Source organism: Podarcis filfolensis (assembly GCF_964270895.1).
Source record: "Podarcis filfolensis genome assembly, chromosome: 8".
NCBI lineage: Eukaryota > Metazoa > Chordata > Lepidosauria > Squamata > Lacertidae > Podarcis > Podarcis filfolensis.
In genome coordinates, this window is record NC_139611.1 from 61,375,337 (window position 1) to 61,396,106 (window position 20,770).

A 20,770-nucleotide genomic window follows, 5' to 3' on the forward strand; every position below is an offset into this window, starting at 1 on the left:
TAAATAGGTACTGCTCTGGTGGGAAGGTAACGGCCTTTCCGTGCGCTGCTCTGGTTCGCCAGAAACGGCTTAGTCATGCTGGCCACATGACCCGGAAGCTGTACACAGGCTCCCTCAGCCAAAAAAGCAAGATGAGCGCCGCAACCCCAGAGTCATCCATGACTGGACCTAATAGTCAGGGGTCTCTTTACCTTTACCTACAGTGTCTGGCATATTCAAAGAACATCCACAATATCTTATCATTTCTGGGGATGTTTAAATATCTGCCCTTGACAACAGCTGAGGGGGAAACGTTTGGTCGGGCTAACATAAAGGCCATGCGTTGGGCTGGAATTATTAATTTTGAGATATCTGTTGTATTTAAACCAGGCATAGGCAAACTCAGCCCTCCAGATGTTTTGAGACTACAATTCCCATCATCCCTGACCACTAGTCCTGTTAGCTAATGTTGATAGGAGTTGTAGTCCCAAAACATCTGGAGGGTGATTGCCTATGCCTGATTTAAAACATAGAACTTGGGTTCCCCACCAAATTTAAAGAGATGCAAAAATCAAAGCATGAAAGTATTTGACATGTCAGAAATACTGTCGCTGGGGACATATTTATTCGTTATCACACTTTCTTGGAATACCAAAGCTGTAAACAAGGGGAAGTTTTATACAACCTTTGCGAACAGAAATGGGTCAAAGGGAGAAGGAAAGTCATGTCACTCTTAACATGAGACAGATGTCATCTGCGCTTGGCATGGAAGCAAGTCACTGGGCGGGGGGCAGGGACTGTGTCACTCACTTCCCAAGCCAATTCCTTCTTCAGTATTACTCAAGGGATTATACATCTCATGCCATTATTCTAAGCCAGTTCCAGCTGTCGGCACTTGAGGGGTGAAAGAGTGCGATTGGTGGTTCGGTTGAAGGTGTCCACCTCAGGCACAAATTTTTCAGCAGGGATCGTCAGCTTCCGCCTGACATCCATGCACTTGTTATCCAGCGTCAGGGAGTTCAATTTGTAGACGATGTTTGCCTGGATACGGTCCAGGTGTTTGTAGAGAGCATCCAGAGCATCCCTGAGGGAAGAAGCCAAGGTAAGTTGAGCAAGGGGTTGCCTCCATTTGCCTTTAAATCAAAGCAAGTCCTTATCCTTTGGTGTGGTTGGTGGTAACTGGATTTCAGCTATGGCACTGGGGGGGGGTTAACATTGATTTTCCATTGCAAAGGTCTCATAATCATTTTTCTATCAGGTACAAGCAGAGCCGGATTTAGGTTTGATGAGGCCCTAAGCTACTAAAGGTAATGGGGCTCTTTATATGTCCAGCTGTTCTTTGTCAACAACAAATTGTTGCTGTTTTTTGTGTTGAATGTAGGCACCCTATATATAGAAATGAGCAAACCAGTAATATTTTAGGGAGCAGGCTAGCAGGCAGGGCCCATTACTTACATCATAGGAGCCTACACAACACAAAACACTGTTGCTGTATGTAGGTTTTATTTTATTTGGTTTTTTCCCCTCTTATATTTTGGAAATGTACATCCAGGGTTTTTTTTCCTTTAAAATTTTTTGGGACCCCCAAGAGAGTAGAGCCCTAAGCTATAGCTTGTTTAGCTTATACATAAATCCGGCACTGGGTACAAGTTACGCTTACGATGGCAGATTATCTTGGAGAAACAAGGATCTCTCTCCCCATGGCAGGGCCTCCCTGTAAATTGTGTAAGGAACCGTTTTCAGCCTAAGGGCCACATTCCCTTCTGAGCAACCTTCCAAGGGCCACATGCGAGAGTAGTGGATGGGATGAGAAGCAAATGTGAGGGAGCCACAAATGTAAATTTTGCCTTTGTATCATGGTAGGCTAGTTACTACATACTCCATCTATCCAACCAAGCAAGAGGCATTATGAGAGTTCAGGAGCAATGGTCCAGCCAGGCAAACGCTGTTGGGAGTGCAGTTTCCATCATCCCCAACTACTGGATATGCTGGCTGGAGCTGATGGGAGCTAGAGTTCCAGAACATCTGGAGGGCAACAGATTAGCCACCCCTGGTGCAAAAGAACAGGGAAAATGTTTCTGACTTCTAAGCTTATGTATTATAAAAGACACACGGTGTCTTGGATTTATTATTGTGGACTTCCTACTGGGACCAGATATTAGCAAGTCATCCCAGGCACTGGAATCCAGGAGATGCCATCTTGCATCTATCACCTAAGGATCATGCACAGAGCCCACTATTTTGACCTAATAATTACCAGCTTTTCTTATAATGCTGCAGTGTGAAAGACACATTGGTGCTGCATCACAAAAGATTTGGGGATTATGCTCCTAGCCTGTATAAAGTCAGCTTCCCATGTTCTGTTTTCACTCATATATCTAGGTGATCCTAGTGAACAGCCATGGCCTCCTGTAACCTAGGCAACATATGCTGACCCAAGGCCACAACTTGCAACTGATGCTTACTTAAAAACAGCCTATTCCCTTTCTCTGTTGAATTTTTTGAATTTTTAGGGAGGTACATACTGTAACTGTGCCAGCTTCTGATTCAGACAAGCAATGGTGCCTTCTAGCTGATGCACCTCATCTGTCAATCCATGCTGAGCCTGAAAGCCAAGGACAAGAGAGGGACGTCAAGCTTCAATACGTCACAAATGGTAGCTTAGCCAAGAATTGTCTGCCCACAATTCTAAGCTTACAGAGCTAGAGGTTTGCTGTACCTGGTCACGGCAAAGCTCTGTGTTGGAGCGGTAAGTCCGAGTCTCCAGACGGGTATGAGCCAGTTTCAAATTCACCACCTTTGCCCGGATGTCGTCCTCCAGGCGCCTGATGTCCTCTTCCATTTCGGCAATTTCTTCTAGGGTCTGAAAAAAGCAAAGACACCATGGGGAGAGAGGCTTAGAATTGGTTGCCACCTCTGTCTGTGAGGTGGGCCATACAGGAGGAGCACATGCAATGGCAGAGCTTTGCATGCAGGAAGTCCCAGGTTCAGTCCCCAGCAGCATCTCCAGGTTGTGGGATGACTGCCCTGAGACCTCCAGGTATAGGGTGGTATAGTAATTCAATCAACAAACAAACAAAATACTTAAGTCTAATTAATGCATGAAAGGGTTAATACAATAGAGTAAGCTGTCCTGCTCAACTTAGCTATGGCTCATCTTTCTCGGGGAAAGGGCCACACTGAAACATAGCCAGCTCTCTGACGGCCGCATGGCAAAGTGGGTGTGACCCAAATATGAAAGTGAGTGTGGCAATGATTGCGGTTCTCAAGGCTGCCTTCCAAAAGGGGACCTGCAGAATCAGCCAGAAACTAAATGAAATGGGATGAGATGGAATGGAATACTATTTTTAAGAGAAAATGTGTCACAGACAAACCTGGGAGTTTTGGGCCCTAAAAAAAAAAAAAAGCATTTAGCAACAAAGTGTCACAGTGAGGGACTTACAGAAGCAGCTAGTAAAGAACCATCTGAAGACAGCCCTGTATAGAGAAGTTTTTTTAATGTTTTAACATGTTTTTATGAATGTTGGAAGCTGCCCAGAGCTGCTGGGGCAACCCTGTCAGATGGGCAGGGTATAAATAATAAATGATGATGATGAAATAGGATGTCCCTATTTTCATCAGAGAAATGTTGAAGGGTCTGAAGTAGGGTCATGAAAAAGGCTCCCTACCCCTCCTTCAGGCTGGAAAAAAGGAGAAATCCCTTCCAAGACTGCAGATGATAACACTCTGAATTGTGGAAGAACCTTAGCATAAACCCTTCAGATCTGAGGGAGACTCTGCACTCGGAACAGACATTCTATATGTGTCATTTAAAAAAAAATAAATGTGCAGGGCAGGTCTCCAATGCCAGCCAAAGACTTACATTCTTCTCTTGCCACCTCAGCTCATCAAGGGCTTGCTCAACTTCATGGAGCCTCTTCCGGAAGGCAAATTCTGTGGCCACGCGCTGAGCTTCTAGTTCGTTCTCAGTCTAGAATAGGAAACACACATGGGCATAGCCAGAGAGGGACAGGGAGGGGCAGCTGCCCCCCTAAATTAATAAAAGGCAATAAAAATACATAGCTAACTGAGGTTCTGCCCCCCTCCCAATGAAAGGCCTGGCCCCTACTAACAAAAATCCTGGCTACGTCTATGGAAACACATATAGAAAGTTAGGCCACTATCATATCATAGTTTAATAATTGCACATAGATTGAGAGAGCCATCACTTTGCAATGATGTATAGTGGCTTGGCTGTTGGCCAAACAGATTTTACAGGATTTTGAAACGTAGATGGGCACAACGGGTTTTGGAAAGGAAAAAAAGTTGAACAAGTGTATATGCCACAAACAACGATTCCTCTTTCAAACCGCTTTTAATTCTCAAAAAAACAAAATCCCAAGTTGCATCCAGCAAAGTTGTTGCATTAGCACAAGGACTACTACTTGCACAGTGGAACTTTCCCTTCTGCCCCCCCTGAGCCCCCCACATCTGTTCCAGGGTTTCCCCAACCCTCTGGAGCAGATTTGGGGAAGGGGATGAGTGAGAAAGGAGAGGGAGGGGGTCGTTCCATTGCACAGTCTTTGAGCTAAGAAGGCTGTTGTAATAATCAGCCTTTAATTAAACAGCCTTTCCCTCTTTCCTCCTTCTTCTGCTGCATCCAGTAAAGGTTGGTGAGTCTGAGCAAAAAAGTTCCTTCATTTCAGCAGTATAATTTTAGGCTGCAGGGATCCATCTAGTTGCTGCCATTGATAAATCATTAGGCGCCAGAAAGCTTTGCCAATCAATGCAAACCACTAAAAGATTTTCCAGTAGATCCAGATCAGACATTCAGTAGATTACTTTGAAAACAAGTCACCTTAATTATGGATCTACTCACAGCCTTTGCCAACCTGATGTTACGAAAAAGGAGCAATGCTGCTGAGTGCTCCAGATGGCTGGAAAGCCAAACAGGATGTTGATGTTATGGGACTGTACCGTGGGAACAAGGGACAGTCTATTCTGTGCACTGAGCACCGGATGTTAGCTCAGAGTGTCACATGACCCTGTACCAGAAGTACATGGGTGGAGTTATTTTCTCTCTGCTGTTGATGAGAGTGTGCAGACATGTTTTCTCTGCACTGCTGGAAAGACAGAAATAAAGGCATGTAAAGACATTTCTGTCTGTCTCTTTCCCCTCCCTGGGGATGGCAGGGAAGAGGGAGGAGGGATGGTTGTGTTCTTCTCACGTTTGTGAGGAGGATCGGCCGATAGAGACCTCGCCTTGTCTTGCCGGGAGTCGCTGACGGGGAGGTCAACAAGGAATCAAGCCGGGCACCTGGAGAGTGGCCAATTCCTCTGACTGATAGGGCTTTGAAGATTCTGACATATGGTAGCAGAAGCTGCTGGTTATCTGATCCATGGGAATCAGCATGAGAGGTGAGAGGTTGATGGATCGTGTGCCATCCTCTGCACCAAGGAAAGAAGATAACGTCTGCATTGCAGCCAGAAGCTGAACAGACGACTGGACACCAAGAGGGGGTGTTTTCCAAGCAACGGAGCTCCAAAAAGGTATGCTGGATATCGGGCTGAGAGTGTGAATGCAGAGTGATTTATTCTCTGGTTCACGGAAGAGCTGCGTTTGGAAAACCAGCTCTGAGAGCTAGGCTTGCATACCAGGGATTTTTGTGGTTAGATAACGAAGAAGAGGTATGCACAGTTGCTAGGCAACGACCGTCAGTCGGCTTGGAAAGTTACTGACACCTGGGGCTGGCTCAGTCAGAGCAATGGGAAAGCGAATGTTGTTTTGAATTCGCTTCTTTGCAAGGACTGTGAGACAGCTTGGAGATTGCCTGCCTGAGAGAGGCAGAAAAACAGCTCAAAAGAGCTTTTGGATTTTACTAGCTCGAGGGTGGAGAGCTGAGACTTGGATTCAAAATGGATGCCAAGGACAGGGGGAGGGAAGAACGGAGTTCTAATTCCCCCACTGTTGTTGCTACTGGAGATGATGCTGTAGCTTTGAACGTTGTTCGATGTAACAATTGTGGACAGGCTGGGCATCTTCAGCGGAACTGCAAGAAGCCACGCCAGCCGAAAGGAGCTGAGGGCCGCTCAGCAAAGCCTGAGGCAGCAGGCAAAGGTCATACCAAGTCTTCGGTGAAACCTGCAAAGGCCCTGATGGCGAAAGGAACCACGCCAGATGTTGGACACTCTTTTATAATCGATGCGGGCTGTTCTGTTCATATGTCCCCACACAAGGCGCTCTTTTCAACGTTTAAGAAGCAAAGCTTCGCTGTGGAACAAGCCAACGGTCAGAAGCTGGATGCGACCGGGATTGGAACTGTGTATCTAAAGAGTCTGAACCTGACTATACACAATGTTTACTTGGTTCCTGAATTGAAGTTCAATCTGCTGAGTGTTTCGCAGATTGCAAAGAAAGGACTGAAACTGTCCTATGATGCTGAGAGCTGCAAGATCTTCAAAGATGGAGAGTTGTATCTTTCTGCCAGAGAGAAAGATGGACTGTATTTGTTGACTTTTGAGCAAAGTGATTACATGGAATGTAATTCTGAGTCTAACATGATTTCTCTTGCAGGTGTGACCAAAACGAGCACCAAGAAGGTGGCCAGGGTCGACAGAGCATTTCAGCGGGTGTATGCTGATGTGATTGGTCCTCTAGAACCATCTAGAGGCAATGCAAGATTTTATCTTGTGTGTGTGGATCATTTCTCTAACTTTGTCTGGGTTTATGTGTTAAAAAGGCCACAGGAAGCCTTGGAAAGGTTTCAGGAGTTTTGTGACAAGGTTACAAATGTGCATGGTGCTAACATTGATTGTCTTTTGACAGATGAGAAGCAGATTTTTCTTTTACAGGATTTCCAGAGGTTCCTGCACAAGAAAGGGATAAGACACAAAGTTGCTGTTTCAGCGGAAGCGTGGAACAGGGGTGTCTGTGTACGGGTGAACAAAGAATTGCAAAAGGGGATGAATGCGCAATTGCTTAGTTCACATCTGCCACATGAGTACTGGGCGGAGTCACTCATGTCGTTTAGTTATGCGTGGGTGAGAAAGGTTTCGAAAGAGTTGGGAAGTTCTCCTTTTGAGAAACTGTTCCAGAGAAAACCTTCTGTTGCCCATTTCAAGGTTTTTGGGTCTCATGTGAGGACAGAAGCTCCAGGTGGAGTAAAGAATGCCAGAGGCATTTTTGTGGGGTATGAAAAGGGTCTCTACAGAGTAATTTTGTCTGAATCTGGTCAGGTGATTCTCACAAAATTTCTAGAGAGTGCTCCTGAACAGGAGAGAGTGATAGGACACACATTTCCCACAGAGGACGATTCAGATGATGATGATGATTTCACAGAGTACAGTGGTACTGAGAGCGACAGTGATAGCTCAGACAGCACTGTTGTCACAGTCATTGAGAGGAAATCTCACACATTGGATAGACCTTCACAGGTGAAGGATGAACCACTGTTTGCTATTGGAACTGGTTCTTCTAAGAGTCCTGAGACTGAACCAGTGAGCAGAGAGGATCAGCACCTCATACGCAGGTCTGAGAGAGTCACAAAGGGTGAACCACCCAAAAGGTACTCAGAAGAGTTTGCTAACATAGCTGTTGCATGTGTTGCTGTTGGACACAACCGGGGACAGGTTGGAGCTGTGTCTAAGTCAGAGACAAAGACACAACAGAGAGTTGCTAGCCAAGGGAATGCAGATGCACTCATTCCTTGGAAGCCAGACAACCAGAGAGGTACACTGGGGAAACCAGTGGCGGGTAGTTCCAAGGGTGGAACTGAAACAACAGGGGAGTGTTATGTGTATAACAACTGTTTGTTTTCTTCTCTGGATCACGCTTTGCTTGCCGCAACACGCATTGATTCTTTTGGGAGAGGTTGTTACGAAAAAGGAGCAATGCTGCTGAGTGCTCCAGATGGCTGGAAAGCCAAACAGGATGTTGATGTTATGGGACTGTACCGTGGGAACAAGGGACAGTCTATTCTGTGCACTGAGCACCGGATGTTAGCTCAGAGTGTCACATGACCCTGTACCAGAAGTACATGGGTGGAGTTATTTTCTCTCTGCTGTTGATGAGAGTGTGCAGACATGTTTTCTCTGCACTGCTGGAAAGACAGAAATAAAGGCATGTAAAGACATTTCTGTCTGTCTCTTTCCCCTCCCTGGGGATGGCAGGGAAGAGGGAGGAGGGATGGTTGTGTTCTTCTCACGTTTGTGAGGAGGATCGGCCGATAGAGACCTCGCCTTGTCTTGCCGGGAGTCGCTGACGGGGAGGTCAACAAGGAATCAAGCCGGGCACCTGGAGAGTGGCCAATTCCTCTGACTGATAGGGCTTTGAAGATTCCGACACCTGAAGCCCTCGAAATGCTTTGGACTATACTGTAACTCCCATCAGGTGGGAGGTGTGGTACTTCTTAGGACCGATGGGAGTTGCAGTCCAAAATACCTACAAAGCACCAGGTTGGCAAAGGCTCTATAACATACAGTAATGTATCTTCTCCATCAAGAGCCTTCCTAGGAGCCAATAGGAAGCCATGTGGTTTACCTGGGCAATGGTGAGGGCCATGGCTTCTCGCAGATCTGAGGCTGCTTTCATTTCTGCCTCTGCTCGATCCTTGTTGTATTGAGTGATCTGATCCCATTCCTCTGGAGTGAGAGTTCTACAACAAGCAGAAGGAAAAGATGGCCTGGTTGTTAGAATCAATTTTTCACACACACTTTCTCCCTGTATTGCCTTGCATGTTTTTAAACTGTATTTCTGCAGCTTTGAAAGCCAATGATCAGAAAAGAGCATACTGTATAAATAAAGTTTAACTCACTCACCCACCCATGCAGTGCACTTAATAAAAGCACACTAAGCTCGCAGTGTGCCAAATATTTCTTCTGCATTTTTTTCTGACCATTCTCCATCAATTAATGAGGAAAGAAATAACATTGGGGAAAATACCAAAGGGGATAGAAAATTCAGTGAAACACATGGGGTTTTGATGTACTTCCCTTAATTCTGAGGTGGGCAAGTTGCTGTTTGTGTGGCTGAGTGCCCTTCCATTCATTATACAAATCTTCTCTCAGGTAGTCTGCACTCTGCAGCACAGCCCCCGCTCCCCGGACACACACACCTGCATATCTGTCCTTCCTGAAAACCTCATGAAGTCCTTGGCTGGGCTTTCCTCTAAGAACAGAAGGTAAAGCTGCTGCCCCTCCCGGGCGTTGCTTGTTGTTTTAAAAACCAAGACTTTACTTTTAAGGAAATCATTACAGAAAGATTAAAGGTAGAATGACATACTTTTAAAGAGGACAAAAGGAAGCACTTTTTAAACAATATCGGTGAACACGTTGATTGCAGGTGCTTGGTAACTGCCGTATTTTTCACTCTATAAGACGCACCCGACCATAAGATGCACCTAGTTTTTAGAGAAGGAAAACAAGAAAAGCCAGCAAGAGCCGCAGACACGCTCGCTCGGCGTGGCTCTTTAAAGATAGAGTGGCTCTTGCTGGCTTTTCTGGGAGGTGGGAGAAGGGACTGACAGACTGCCCTCTGTCCATTTTCCCACCTTCCTGAAAAACCAGAGCAAGCTGCGCAGCTATCGCTGAAGCCAGAAGAGCTTGCTGTGGTGGCTTCAGCAATAGCTGTGTAGCGCCTCTTCAGCGAAGCAGGAGGAGGAATGGAAGGGGCTCCGTAAGGGCTCCCTTCCGTCCCTCATCCTGCTTCGCTGGGAAGCCAGCAGAACAAGAGGCGCTGCGCAGCTCTTGCTCTGCTGACTTCAGCGATAGCTGTGCAGCCTGCATTCGCTCCATAAGACGCACACACATTTCCCCTTACTTTTTAGGAGGAAAAAAGTGTTGTCTTATGGAGCGAAAAATATGGTACTTTCACCAGTTTCCTACACTTCAATCAAAGCCGAGGGGAAGACATGATGTTAACTCCGCCCATGGGAGAAGGCCCAAGCAGCTGGGGAGGCTGCGGAGGGCAGGAGAGATGTTTAATGGGAAGAAAAACACATCCCACCACAACCCACAGTTACCTCACAAGGATGAGACCTAATGCCAAACCTACCAGAAGTGTGAGGAAATTATAAAGCACCCTGAGAAAAAGGCAGAAAAACAAAAGTCTCTTTTGTGAGAGAGGGACAATTTCAATAAGTTGCAGAGTCATTATGAGGGCTTAGCATAGGCCTCCAGTTGTCATGCCACACCCTGCTCTGGGCCTCCAACAGAAAGGTACAGCCAGGGCAGTCGGGAAGGGGCACCTCAGTTGCCACATTCTGTCTAACAGGAGGGCTGGCCCTGAGATGAAGGTGGAGTTCAAGACCTTCTGATGGTTGTTGCGCAAGACACAACCTTACCCAATCGGCACTCGGGTAGGATTGACTTTATAGGAGATATTTGGAGAGTTGATATTGAGGGAAACACAGGTCCGGTCAATCTCCACGGCTTCCGTTTTCCCTCGATGGGCAAAGTTCAGCTGCTGGCGGGCTTCCTGCAACAAGCTATGAATGAAAAGTTGGGGGGGGGAGGCAAAGGGCAGCCATGAAGGGATGCAAGAGAATAGGAAGTCTCCAGATTTATTCCCCTTTCATTTTGTTTAGCAATCAGCAATTAAAACTCCCATAAATTGTTGGCAGTCAAAAAAGTCTCCCCTCGCTAGCAGAATATATTATCACATGATGGTGCCATTGATGCTCAGTTAAGTGGAGTTAGTATTGCAGCCAAAGTAAGTAAATAAATGAAGTATAGCATGCCTTACAAGGTTGGTGTAATTATTACTGAAAGAGTGTATGTGATACTCAAATGTGGTGGAAATTTGAAATGCACTGTTGCTACAAACATCTAAGAATTGTTATGCAGTGCTTTTTTTCTAGAAAAAATGGTGCCAGAAATGGCCGCTCACTGCCTCTTCCCACCACACCCCACACCTGCCTCCCTCCCTCGCCCCCGCTACCCCCACCCCAATGTGCACCCTACAAGCCCTTCCCTCACTCATGCCTCCCTTCCGAAGGCTGGCTACGTGTCATTCTGCACCATTAAGACAAGTTTTTTGCGCCTCCCCCGGCATCCCACATTGCACTGAACTCAGTTTGATGCCTCAGACACAATACCAATACGTTGTACTTGACCACCAAGTCTTTTGACTCACCAGAGCTGCTCAAAGGCCTCGCTCACTTTCTGCTGAAGATCTTTCGTAGTAGCATCAATCACCTCCACCTCTTTGTGGAGCTCTTCCTCGACAGGATCCTTCACCACATCGATGTCTCGGCGACTTTCCCGCAGAGTGAGATTTTCAATGGCCACATCCAGTTGCAAGTTCTTAGCCTGCAGGGCACGCTCTGCCTCCTCCTTCATCTGAAGTAAAGAAGCAAAAATAACATAAGGGGCTGACCTCACCTTCCCAACTCCCTCTGTGGGCATCTTGTCAAGTGACATAGGTTTGCTAACCAATCAGGTTTCCAATGGGAATGCTTTGCAGGTGGGCCAAGCACGTTCTGACACATGGAGATGAAAGCTGGGTTGCTCAGCTTTCATCTCAAAGAGGTCACTGAATTTCCTTCCATCTTTAGCATCACAGAAACCATTGGTTACATGCCATCTACTGCACAGAACCACCCAAACCACTTTCTCAGCACACCAAAATTGAGTTGCATGACCTTTGCCCTTCATTGCACAATTCATATTATTCGTTCTTCTTCGGTGATCACTCGTAGCCGAGTAAGACACGCTTTTAACAGTGAATCTGTAAGTGCACATGCACGCACACTCAGCCCAGATAAAAGCATAAATAATCCTTACATGCCACAGAAATGCCAGTGGCCTCCGATGACCTTCATTCCAACGAAGCCAGATCCAAGGCATGTGCTGGGACCCCCTGAGACCTCCCACCCCGAGACACTAGGGTGCACCTAACAATACGTTGTGTGAATTGTTTTCATACTTCTGTACACTATCCTAGAATCTCCTGATGAAATTCAGTTTAGGAACACCATAAATGAGTAAGTCTGCACTACATACTTGAGTCAAGGCATAGATTTCCGTGTCGATGTCCGTGAGGCATTTGTCCAGAGTTTCCTTCGCTCGATTGACGACTTCAATCCGCTCAAGAAGGCGTGTGCGGTTGTCATATTCATCCCATTTTGTCTGGAGAGGAGAGAGGCAATGGTTTCAAACCCCCCTTTCAGAGAGGGCATCAGCAGCATGGTTCTTACAGGAATAAGGAAGGCTAAGGTCAAGATGGCCCTTCCTTATCTTGACAAGTTCCTGGCCCATTCTTTAGACATGTACATTTCACACAGACATGCTAGTGTGGAAATTATTTGTGAACAACCTTTCCTTGGTTTTGTGAGGAAAAGCTGAAACTTCCTTCACTCTACCTTCTAAAAAAAAAAAAAACAACAACACAAAAACACACACAATAAAAACCCTCAAATGATTAAATTTCAGTTACAATTCAGGATGAACCAATCTGCCAAATTTGGTTCCTCATAATTTCAGAATTTGTATTTCTGTTCTGCCTATTCAGCAATGATCCCATACCCTCCTCGCCCCATCCCACCACCACCTCCAGATTTCGGACCCCAAATTATCATTTTAGTTTGTTTGTTTTTGTTTGGAAACACAGAAAAGAAGCTCAAATACTTGCCCACCTGGTTATTTGTTTCATTGCGAAGGACCCGTCCCTCCTGCCTGATCTGGTGGGATGCCAAGCGCTGTCGCTCAGCATTGGTTGCAATGAGGTCAAAGTGGGTGCGCCAGTCTGGAAGTGTGTACCTCTGGCCGGGCTTCACACTCAGAGTAGCCATGGCAGCAACATTCTAGGAAAGACAAAAATGAAGGCAACACATTCAGAGATACTGGACTCAGGGGCCAAACATGCTTGCTCAACACATAGCAGCCTGCTATTCATTACACTTTTTTTCTGAATTACAAGCAAATTTTGTTGGGGGGGTGACGGTGACTTTTATTTTACTTAACAAAATTTACAGACTGCTTAATAAACAAAATCTAAGTTGCTTGCATAAAATAATAGAAAATACTAGAACAAAATAATCAAGCCTTCTAACTCTTGTAATAGTCAGGCTAGCCTCCTAGTGAGGTGATAGCCTTGGTGATGGGCCGTTAAGGAGAGCAAAGGAGGGGCTCTGTGGGAGATGGCAAATGGGTGGATAGAATCACCTCCCTCAACCCGCATGGGAGTTAGAAGGGAAAAGCCAGAAGTGAAAGTTGAGTTTTAGTAGTGATGTGAGCTAGAGGGAAAAGCAGCAAACTGGAGAGAGTCAGAGCAAATGACTTCCAATGTCCCCATTGAAATACCTTTGGTTATTGGGGGTGGAGTACAGGGGTTGGGGACACTTCTCATCTGTTTATTTTTATTTACTAAACATGTCAAACAAAATTCAAAAGAGCAAAATCAGTTCTCCATTTAGGGCAGTACAGCTGATGCAAAATTTCCTGGAAAACACACATCCTTGCTTTCAAACTTTAAAATGTTGCAGGGGCTGAAACTACTGTATACTCCCCTGCCATATTGGCTGACCCTCTTTCCATCTACTTCTTTTCAGTTGTCATTATTATGTACATTGAATAAACCTGTACAAAGAGGGTTGGGAAGTCTATTGTCCTTCAGACGTTGTTGGACTACATCTTCCATCACCCCTGACCTTGGCCATCTGGTTGTGTGTTATGGGAATTGAAGTACAACATCTGGAGAGCCACATGCTCTCTACCCTTGCTGTAAAATTTGTGACCCACTGAGTCAATAACCCTCCTTGTTTTGCTGCCTAGCGCATGCTCTATTTCTATTCCTGCCCGTTCCTCAATACTGCTCATGATGGCATACATTGTTATCCGATCCCTTTTATCCTAACAACAGCCCTGTGAGGTAGATTGGAGCAAGACAGCAAGAAAACCAAGCCCACGTTTACCCTATGACAATCCAGAGCCGAGTATGGATTGGAACCCATAGTTCCCCAGTCCTCGTCCAATAAAACCTCTACACTAATCTGAACCAATTGTGGGTAGCAAAAATTATGTCCAAACTGCTTCTTTTGCAGAGGGGAACATTTTCACCTCCACAGAGATTTCAAAGGGGTTCCCTGTAACTCTAGCTGATAGCATATATTCAGAGAAGGTTGCTGTAACTTTCACAGGTGTCAAATACCTGGTGTCATTATGATGTCAGGTGACTGACAGGTGGCTGGCCCCACCCACCTGCAAAGCTTTGTTCTGGTCTATCCCACTGTGGGCAGGTCACAGAAGACAGTTGATAGGCTGCTTCAGGTGAGGTGAGCCAGGGTATTAAAATCCAGGGAGAATGAAGAAAAAGTAAGGCCTCTCCAAACTCTCTCTGCTCTAAAGAACTATGCCTTCTGCTCCTCCTGCCTGAGATTGGTGTGCATTCTTGCTAGCAGCCTGCTTATCCCTCCCTGTTAATGTTAATGGAAGCTGATGAGGTTTCTTCTCCCACCCTGTTCTATTTGCAATTTTTTTTTTAATTTAAAAAACCACACACTTTGTTAGACAGCAACATGTAGCTGTTTTGGTAGAGCCTGTGAGGAAGGAGGAGGAGGTGGTGGCAGCATTTGGTTTTGCCAAAATTTATCAGGCTAGCCTAATGAATTGTTGTTACTGGTAGGAGAAAAGGAGGGTACTCTGCCCAGTAGGAAAAGCTGCAGGTTCAGTAGGAAAAGCTGTGGAAAGATTTTGAATGAAATTACTTAAGACAGAAGTGGGAGGTGGAACAGAAGGTTGACAAAGTGGATGCAGAACACAATTTTGACTTGCATAGAAAGAGAGAGATCCCCAACAACAACTGTCTCTACCCTTCCATCATCAACTCACCACTCCTCTTCTCCAGGCAGGCAGTCCTCCTCTCGGCCTCCGCTTCCTACAACTGCTCTTCTATGTTATCAGCCTGGTTGCTAAGCACGCTTTGTGCCTGTTGCCAGGCAGCCATTCTCAACAAAAGCCAATCAGATAGAATCCCCCTGCAAGTGTTTACAAAGGGGGAGGGGGAGGGGGAAGCCATGGCAACCTGGAGATCTGAAAAAGAAAAGGCTTCAAAGGGCTGGTGAAACTGATTCGATCACAGAAGAGCAGGCTGGGTTACTCTCACCCTGCCCATCCAACTCAGAGGTTACAACAAGGAGCAGTGGATTTCAGAGGGTCTCAGGGCAATAAATGCCTCCCTAAGTGTATCTGGTGGATTGCCCTGCCGTCTTGGTTTAATCTTGCATATGTGTTTTCAAGATCAATGGAATACACCTAGATAGCATCCCCCCCTCCACACACAAAAAATGTGTTCATCTTCTGCAGGGCTAGTAAAGAGGGTATAGTTTTTTATAAGTAAGGCTTATATATTTTTCATAAGTCCTATATTCCAGCAGTGAAATCCCACTATTGGTCTTGTTCACTCAATCTGCCAGAGCCTGTCTTTGCATGCAGGGATATTATCTCACCAAGGGTTAGAGACCCATCAGTTTCCCCTCACCTAGACTGTCGCATGCTAACAACTTCTAGGAACCACAGGTGAGAGCTGAGTGCAGGGTGCAGACCAAAGGGATAACTACCAAAGAAAGAGCATGTGTCCCCCACCAAAAGTACTACTCCCCCTCCCCTAACACCCCATACACCCAAGAATTCAGTATTGGTACAGATATTCAGCCCAACATTGCAGGGAGCTGACAGAGCCTCAAGAGTCACAAATGGCTTTCACACTGAGACTCAGAGCTGGCCCAGCCATTAGCCAGGGCAAGACCACAGCTTCAGAAGGCAGAACACACACACACTCCTGGTGACACCCCTTTAGGCACCCTGCCTGCCCTGCTGCCTCCACCAAGATAACAGGCAAGATAGTGTCCATTTTGGATGAGAACTTGCCCAGAATTGATGTGATTTTACCTCAAATTGGCACTGATAGCAACGGTGCTTCTCCACCAGTAACGGATGTGCTGTGGCAACGGAGTAGGCTGTGTTGGCAGTGGCAGGAGCAGGTAGATGGTGGTGGGAGCAGCAGCAGTAGTGGCAGGGCAGGACGGCACTTCCCATTTCGCCTCAAGCTAGTGTGACTGATATATCATGTGTGAGCTGGGCATTCAAAAGTGTGCAATATTCCAGTATCAATGGTGGTTCTGCGTTTGGAGAGGAACTCATAGTTCCACGCTAGAGGACCTGCTTGCATGCAGGTCCTAAGTTCAGTCTCCAGTATCGCTAGGTAAAGGAGTAACAGGTAATGGGGACAAACCTCTGGCGAGCCACTGACAGAGCAGATAGTACTGAACTAGCCAAGACCAGTCCTGCTCTAACTACACTGGATACCAATGAGTTTCTTGGCCCAATTCAAACTGCAGCTCAGAACCAAATGGTATGCCTCTCCCCACTCTATGTTTTTCATCTGAGGGTCTTCTCTGTGTGCTCCCCTCCAATGGAGAGATTGAGGGTGGTAACAGAAACATGGGTCTTCTCAGTGGTGGCTCCCTGGTTGTGGATTGCTTTCTCCAGGGAGGCATGCCTGGTGCCATCTCTGTCTTTTGGCACCAGGCAAATACACTGTTATTCACCTAGGCCATTGGAGTTTCTTTGCATATTTTTAGCAGGGTGGGGGCAGGCTGGATTTGCCCTTATATGCATGTTATGAGTATTTTAGGATATTTTAATTCTTGTATCATATCTGTCTTTAGGCTTTGTAAGTTGCTTTGTGTTCCTTTTTGAAGAAAGGGTGAGTAATAATAATAATTAGTCTTAACTACCAGAAGCCTGCTTCCTTTGTTCCCCATGAGGAAGGATCAGTTATTGGTTGAACCATGCAAACAGCCTACATAATAGTAACAGTCTGGAATCAGTCTGTCTTCTCACCCACTCCCATCTGTGATTGTATGCAACATGTCATTTGGGGTTCTGCAGAGCAAAAATACCTTGATGATTATTACAGGTCACTGATGTCCTGCAATTCAGTTTTAGCTTCAAAGTGGCTGGGCTACTAATAACACATGCTAATCAATGGGTGATCAAAGCAGGGTATCCTGATGCACATTCCTGCAGTGTAGGAGAAGACTGTGAAGTGGCTTGTGAGGTGTGAGGCCAAGAAACCTGGAAAGGGAGCACTTTTGAATCTGGCCAGGAGATGCACCCTTAAGCTTTTATGGGGCTAGTTGGCAGAAGGTGCAGGTACACTGATCTGTGTGCTTGCTTCTGCAGTCTTACACTACTTGACTGAAGATGTATAATATGACAACACAGGTTTCTAGCATTCTTCCTCCAAAAGAATACAGATCTTGTGAAAGCATGGAACTTCCCTCCAGTTACGTGACGGAACACAGCAAGAGCATTTCCTTCACATTCACTAATGGCTGTGTGTAATGCCATCGTAAGAGCTTATAATTTTTTTATTTCTTTCTTTAACGAAGCAGTTTTCCAGAATTTGGTTGGTGCAACTAGGTGTAAATGATGAAACAAACTATTAAGTAAAACCTTAGACATTAAAATGTCTTATTGCTTCCCGTCCCTGACAATCACCATAACCAAAGTCTGGACACAAACTTGAATTCTGGAGCAAAAGCGTATTTATTGCAGTTATTAGTGAAAGTTACACTTCAAACTGAAGCAAAGCAATGCTAAGTAATTGTTTTACTTAAAAAAAAACCCCACAACATAGAGTCCTTCCAGTATAGAGAAAGTGGACCAAAACAAAACAAAACATAAAAAGGAGTGGAATCTGTCACAGAAAAACAACTTTGGGGACAGATTTGGCTCAGGAGTTCCATGACTGAATTATGTACGGTTACATACTTGTAAGCGACAGAACATTAGACAAGAACAGAAAAGTGTAACTTCAACTGACAGATATGACAATGTGTTTTGTTAACACAATGGATTGACCCCAAAAGATATAACTAGCAACAAGTCTGGGAGAAAACAAAAACAAACCCTGCTTGTCCAGTCTTTATCTGTACCCTCAAAGTATTTTAAGGTGAATTCATAACCTAACTGGATATTCAAGACATGGTGACAGAATTTCAGAGGCACTACCATGATTTGATACAACATAACACATCAGGTTACGCTAGGAATCAGTGGTGTCCAACCTATTTGGCAAGTGTGCCGTAAATCAAAGTATGAGTACGTACGTGGAACCAACTTCCCCACTCCCTCTCCCTCTCCCACCCCCAACCCCCCTACAGTGCCTGGATGTTGTTTTCCTCTAGACCAGTCTTCCACAATCTGGTATCCTCCAGCTGTTCTGAACTATGACTCCTATCAGCCCCAGCCAGCACAGTGGGGATGGCTGGGGCTGATGGAAGTCGTATTCCAAAACATCTGCAAGGCACCAGGTTAGGGAAGGCTGGACTAGTCTATTGAACAGAGGAGCACCCAGCATCGCAGTGCTGGCTAGAGAGGCAGCAAGGAGTGCAAGTCCAACTGTCTCAGCCAACCTGGACTGCTGTCCACATGTGCCACAAACTCCCTCCTGCTTATACCCTAAGTGGCATGCATGCCACTAACCATGTGCCAAGGCCATTTTATTTATGGCAAACATTGTTATTTCTATGCAAATGTCAGTCCAGGTTGTTGTTTTTTAAGTATAACATTCTCCTTTTTTCCTCTTCTCCCTTAGCTGGAAAAATTGTCAGAGAAAAATTAGAAAACACACACGCACACACAAAATCACACTGACAAAAAGTTTGGCAGACTAGGTTTGTGAAGTCCCTCAGAATATCTGCTTCTGTGGCATTACAAGATTGAGGCCTATGAGAACGTAAGATGCCCAAGGCCCATCTTGCCCAGCATCTTACAGTGGTCAACCAGATACTTGTGGGAAGCCTGTATGAAGGAAGAGAGTGCAACAGCACTCATGATTCACAGCAGTGGGTATCCAGAGACGTCCTGCCTCTGACAGTGGATACACTAACCTCCACCCTGGAAGTTAAGACAGTTGTGGGGTGGGAAGAAATTTATGCCACTAAAAGCAACAAGGACTTGTGTGCCAATTCAAGAACGCTTGGTCCTTAAGTAGTTCAGATAGGCTTACAAGAGCCATCCTCTTCCAACGAAGTGTGTTAAGAGCCAACCCAAGTCTCGCAAAGCTGATGGATATGTAACAAACTTGAAAATTGTAGAAGATGACAGGTTGATATTTAACCAAACTGGAAGAAAATGCAAAGATAGCTAAACTTTTGGCAAGGGCAGTAAACTTGGCGGGGGTGATGAGTGAAGGGAGCAGTGGACACGCTGCTTCTGGGTTAAAGAGTTAAGTTTCTAAAAACATACTGAAATACAGATTTGTTATATATATATGTATATATATATTTATCTATATTTTATATAAACCAACCCTCCCACCCTATCCCCAAATAGTTGCAGCTCACATTTGCAATACAAAGAGGCACACACGGTCAAGGTGGTTTAATAAGTAAAAATTGTGAAGGCTTTTACCAATGCACTTGCCATCCATCTGTCCACCTGCAGGAAGGCTAACTACAATAGTTCAGGTGCAACAAACGTGCTTGACTTCAGCATACTTTTGTTAAAGGGGGCGGGGGAGAACCTACAAGAACACCCAGAGATTTCAAACTCATCCTATGCTTCTCTCAGAAAGCAAAACGGCAGTGCCCCACAAAGCAAGAAGTCATCAGAAATTTACAACCAAGGGCCTTAAGCTGAAGTGCAGCACCAACATGTTCCTAGGAGAATGTGAAACTATAGCTGGCCTACAGCTGGATTCTTAAGAAATGTGTCCCTGCAATGGCACACAGAATAGTGTTGACATCACCAACACAATGCCCCACAGAAAGGCAAAAGGGCACCTCCAATCTGCCATGCTATGCATTTCTTATAGCAGACCAACTGCTCAGTGCAGCCCCAAGCACCTGATGGACCCACAGTGAACGGAATGTCTTGAGGATGGAGCTTACATTTGTCCCCCTAACTACACACACACAATGTTAATACTATACTGTTACACAGTTTAAAGTCTGCCTTATTAAGGAAACTGCTTGAAGGGTCATTTCTCTCATGGAAATAGCTTCCATACAGGAATACCTTGCATATACCACCTGTCCCCTGTAACACGAGACCAACATGCATAGGTCCATGTGCAGATGCATGTGGAAAGGATGCAGTGATTGGCAACAGGTTCTCACTGTGTGTGGATGTGGCCAAATAGACACCCGTGTGCTTGTCACATGTAGCATACATACAATTCTCTTAGACAGAAGGTACCCATACAGTTAGCAGTCATGCATCAAAGAGCCCTGTGATCAACCTACATGTCACTGCAAGCTGCCTTCTTCCTGTCACAATGGACCATTTGTGCCAAGCGTGCAGAACCGAAACCTCATCAACCCCTGTCCCTTGGTGTGGACAAACTGGAAGAGCAATCATCTAGGACAAGTCATTTTTTAACATGGTCTGCGGGGAAAACCTCAGAAAACTTGCCTGACCACATGACTGTGCAATAAAACATAATTTCAGAATCCATTTTAATTTTCAATGTGTATTGGGAATAATTGACTTGTGAGAATGGTTGCTAATACATACCTTTCAGGTATGGTGAAATGGCAAAATGGCAGCTTGCTGTTTAAAACCCAACAGCCACTCCCCATATCCAACCTGGAGTCCAAACTCCTAGATCACGTCAAAGCTGAGCTGAGAACAAAATACAGTCTCTAACAGAGCCAATAGTCAGAAAAAATGACCCTAAAGTCAAAGCTAGAAAAACATTTTACTAGAAATATTCTACTTTAGCATGTACTGAAATCCCTTAACAATGGTCTTTCATAAACTTTGATTCAAAACATTTTTGCGATGTTTGTTTCAGTGACTTAAATTG

General features: G+C 45.4%; 1 protein-coding gene across 4 annotated transcripts; it reads right to left on the reverse strand.

Moving 5' to 3' along the window:
• Nucleotides 1-566: 566 nt before the first annotated feature.
• On the reverse strand, nucleotides 567-19,256 carry TEKT2 (tektin 2). Of its 4 annotated transcripts, none has more exons than XM_083625566.1 (11): nucleotides 15,844-19,256; nucleotides 14,785-14,985; nucleotides 12,591-12,758; nucleotides 11,959-12,084; nucleotides 11,090-11,295; nucleotides 10,299-10,442; nucleotides 8,498-8,612; nucleotides 3,842-3,949; nucleotides 2,699-2,842; nucleotides 2,505-2,584; nucleotides 567-1,063 (listed from the first exon to the last, which is right to left on the reverse strand). In XM_083625566.1, exons 3-11 carry the CDS (start codon nucleotides 12,744-12,746, stop codon nucleotides 850-852), a joined length of 1,293 nt encoding a protein of 430 aa, XP_083481692.1. In that variant the 5' UTR covers nucleotides 12,747-12,758; nucleotides 14,785-14,985; nucleotides 15,844-19,256; the 3' UTR covers nucleotides 567-849. The 4 variants fall into 4 exon arrangements, with proteins under 4 accessions (XP_083481692.1, XP_083481693.1, XP_083481691.1 ...); XM_083625567.1 differs by lacking the exon at nucleotides 15,844-19,256 and adding an exon at nucleotides 14,573-14,633 and having other exon boundaries at nucleotides 14,785-15,097; XM_083625565.1 differs by lacking the exon at nucleotides 15,844-19,256 and having other exon boundaries at nucleotides 14,785-15,096.
• Between the last annotated feature and the right edge of the window lie 1,514 nt (nucleotides 19,257-20,770).

Bases quoted from the DNA above. Each gene is read 5' to 3' on its own strand.
- TEKT2 (XM_083625564.1), bottom strand. From the start codon at position 13,907: ATGGGTTCCAATCCATACTCGGCTCTGGATTGTCATAGG. The intron at 3,950-8,497 runs GTAAACCACATG...TTCCTATTCTAG, and splicing joins TGGCCCTCACCATTGCCCAG to ACTGAGAACGAACTAGAAGC. The intron at 2,843-3,841 runs GTAAGTCTTTGG...TGCTTTTTTCAG, and splicing joins TGAGGTGGCAAGAGAAGAAT to ACCCTAGAAGAAATTGCCGA.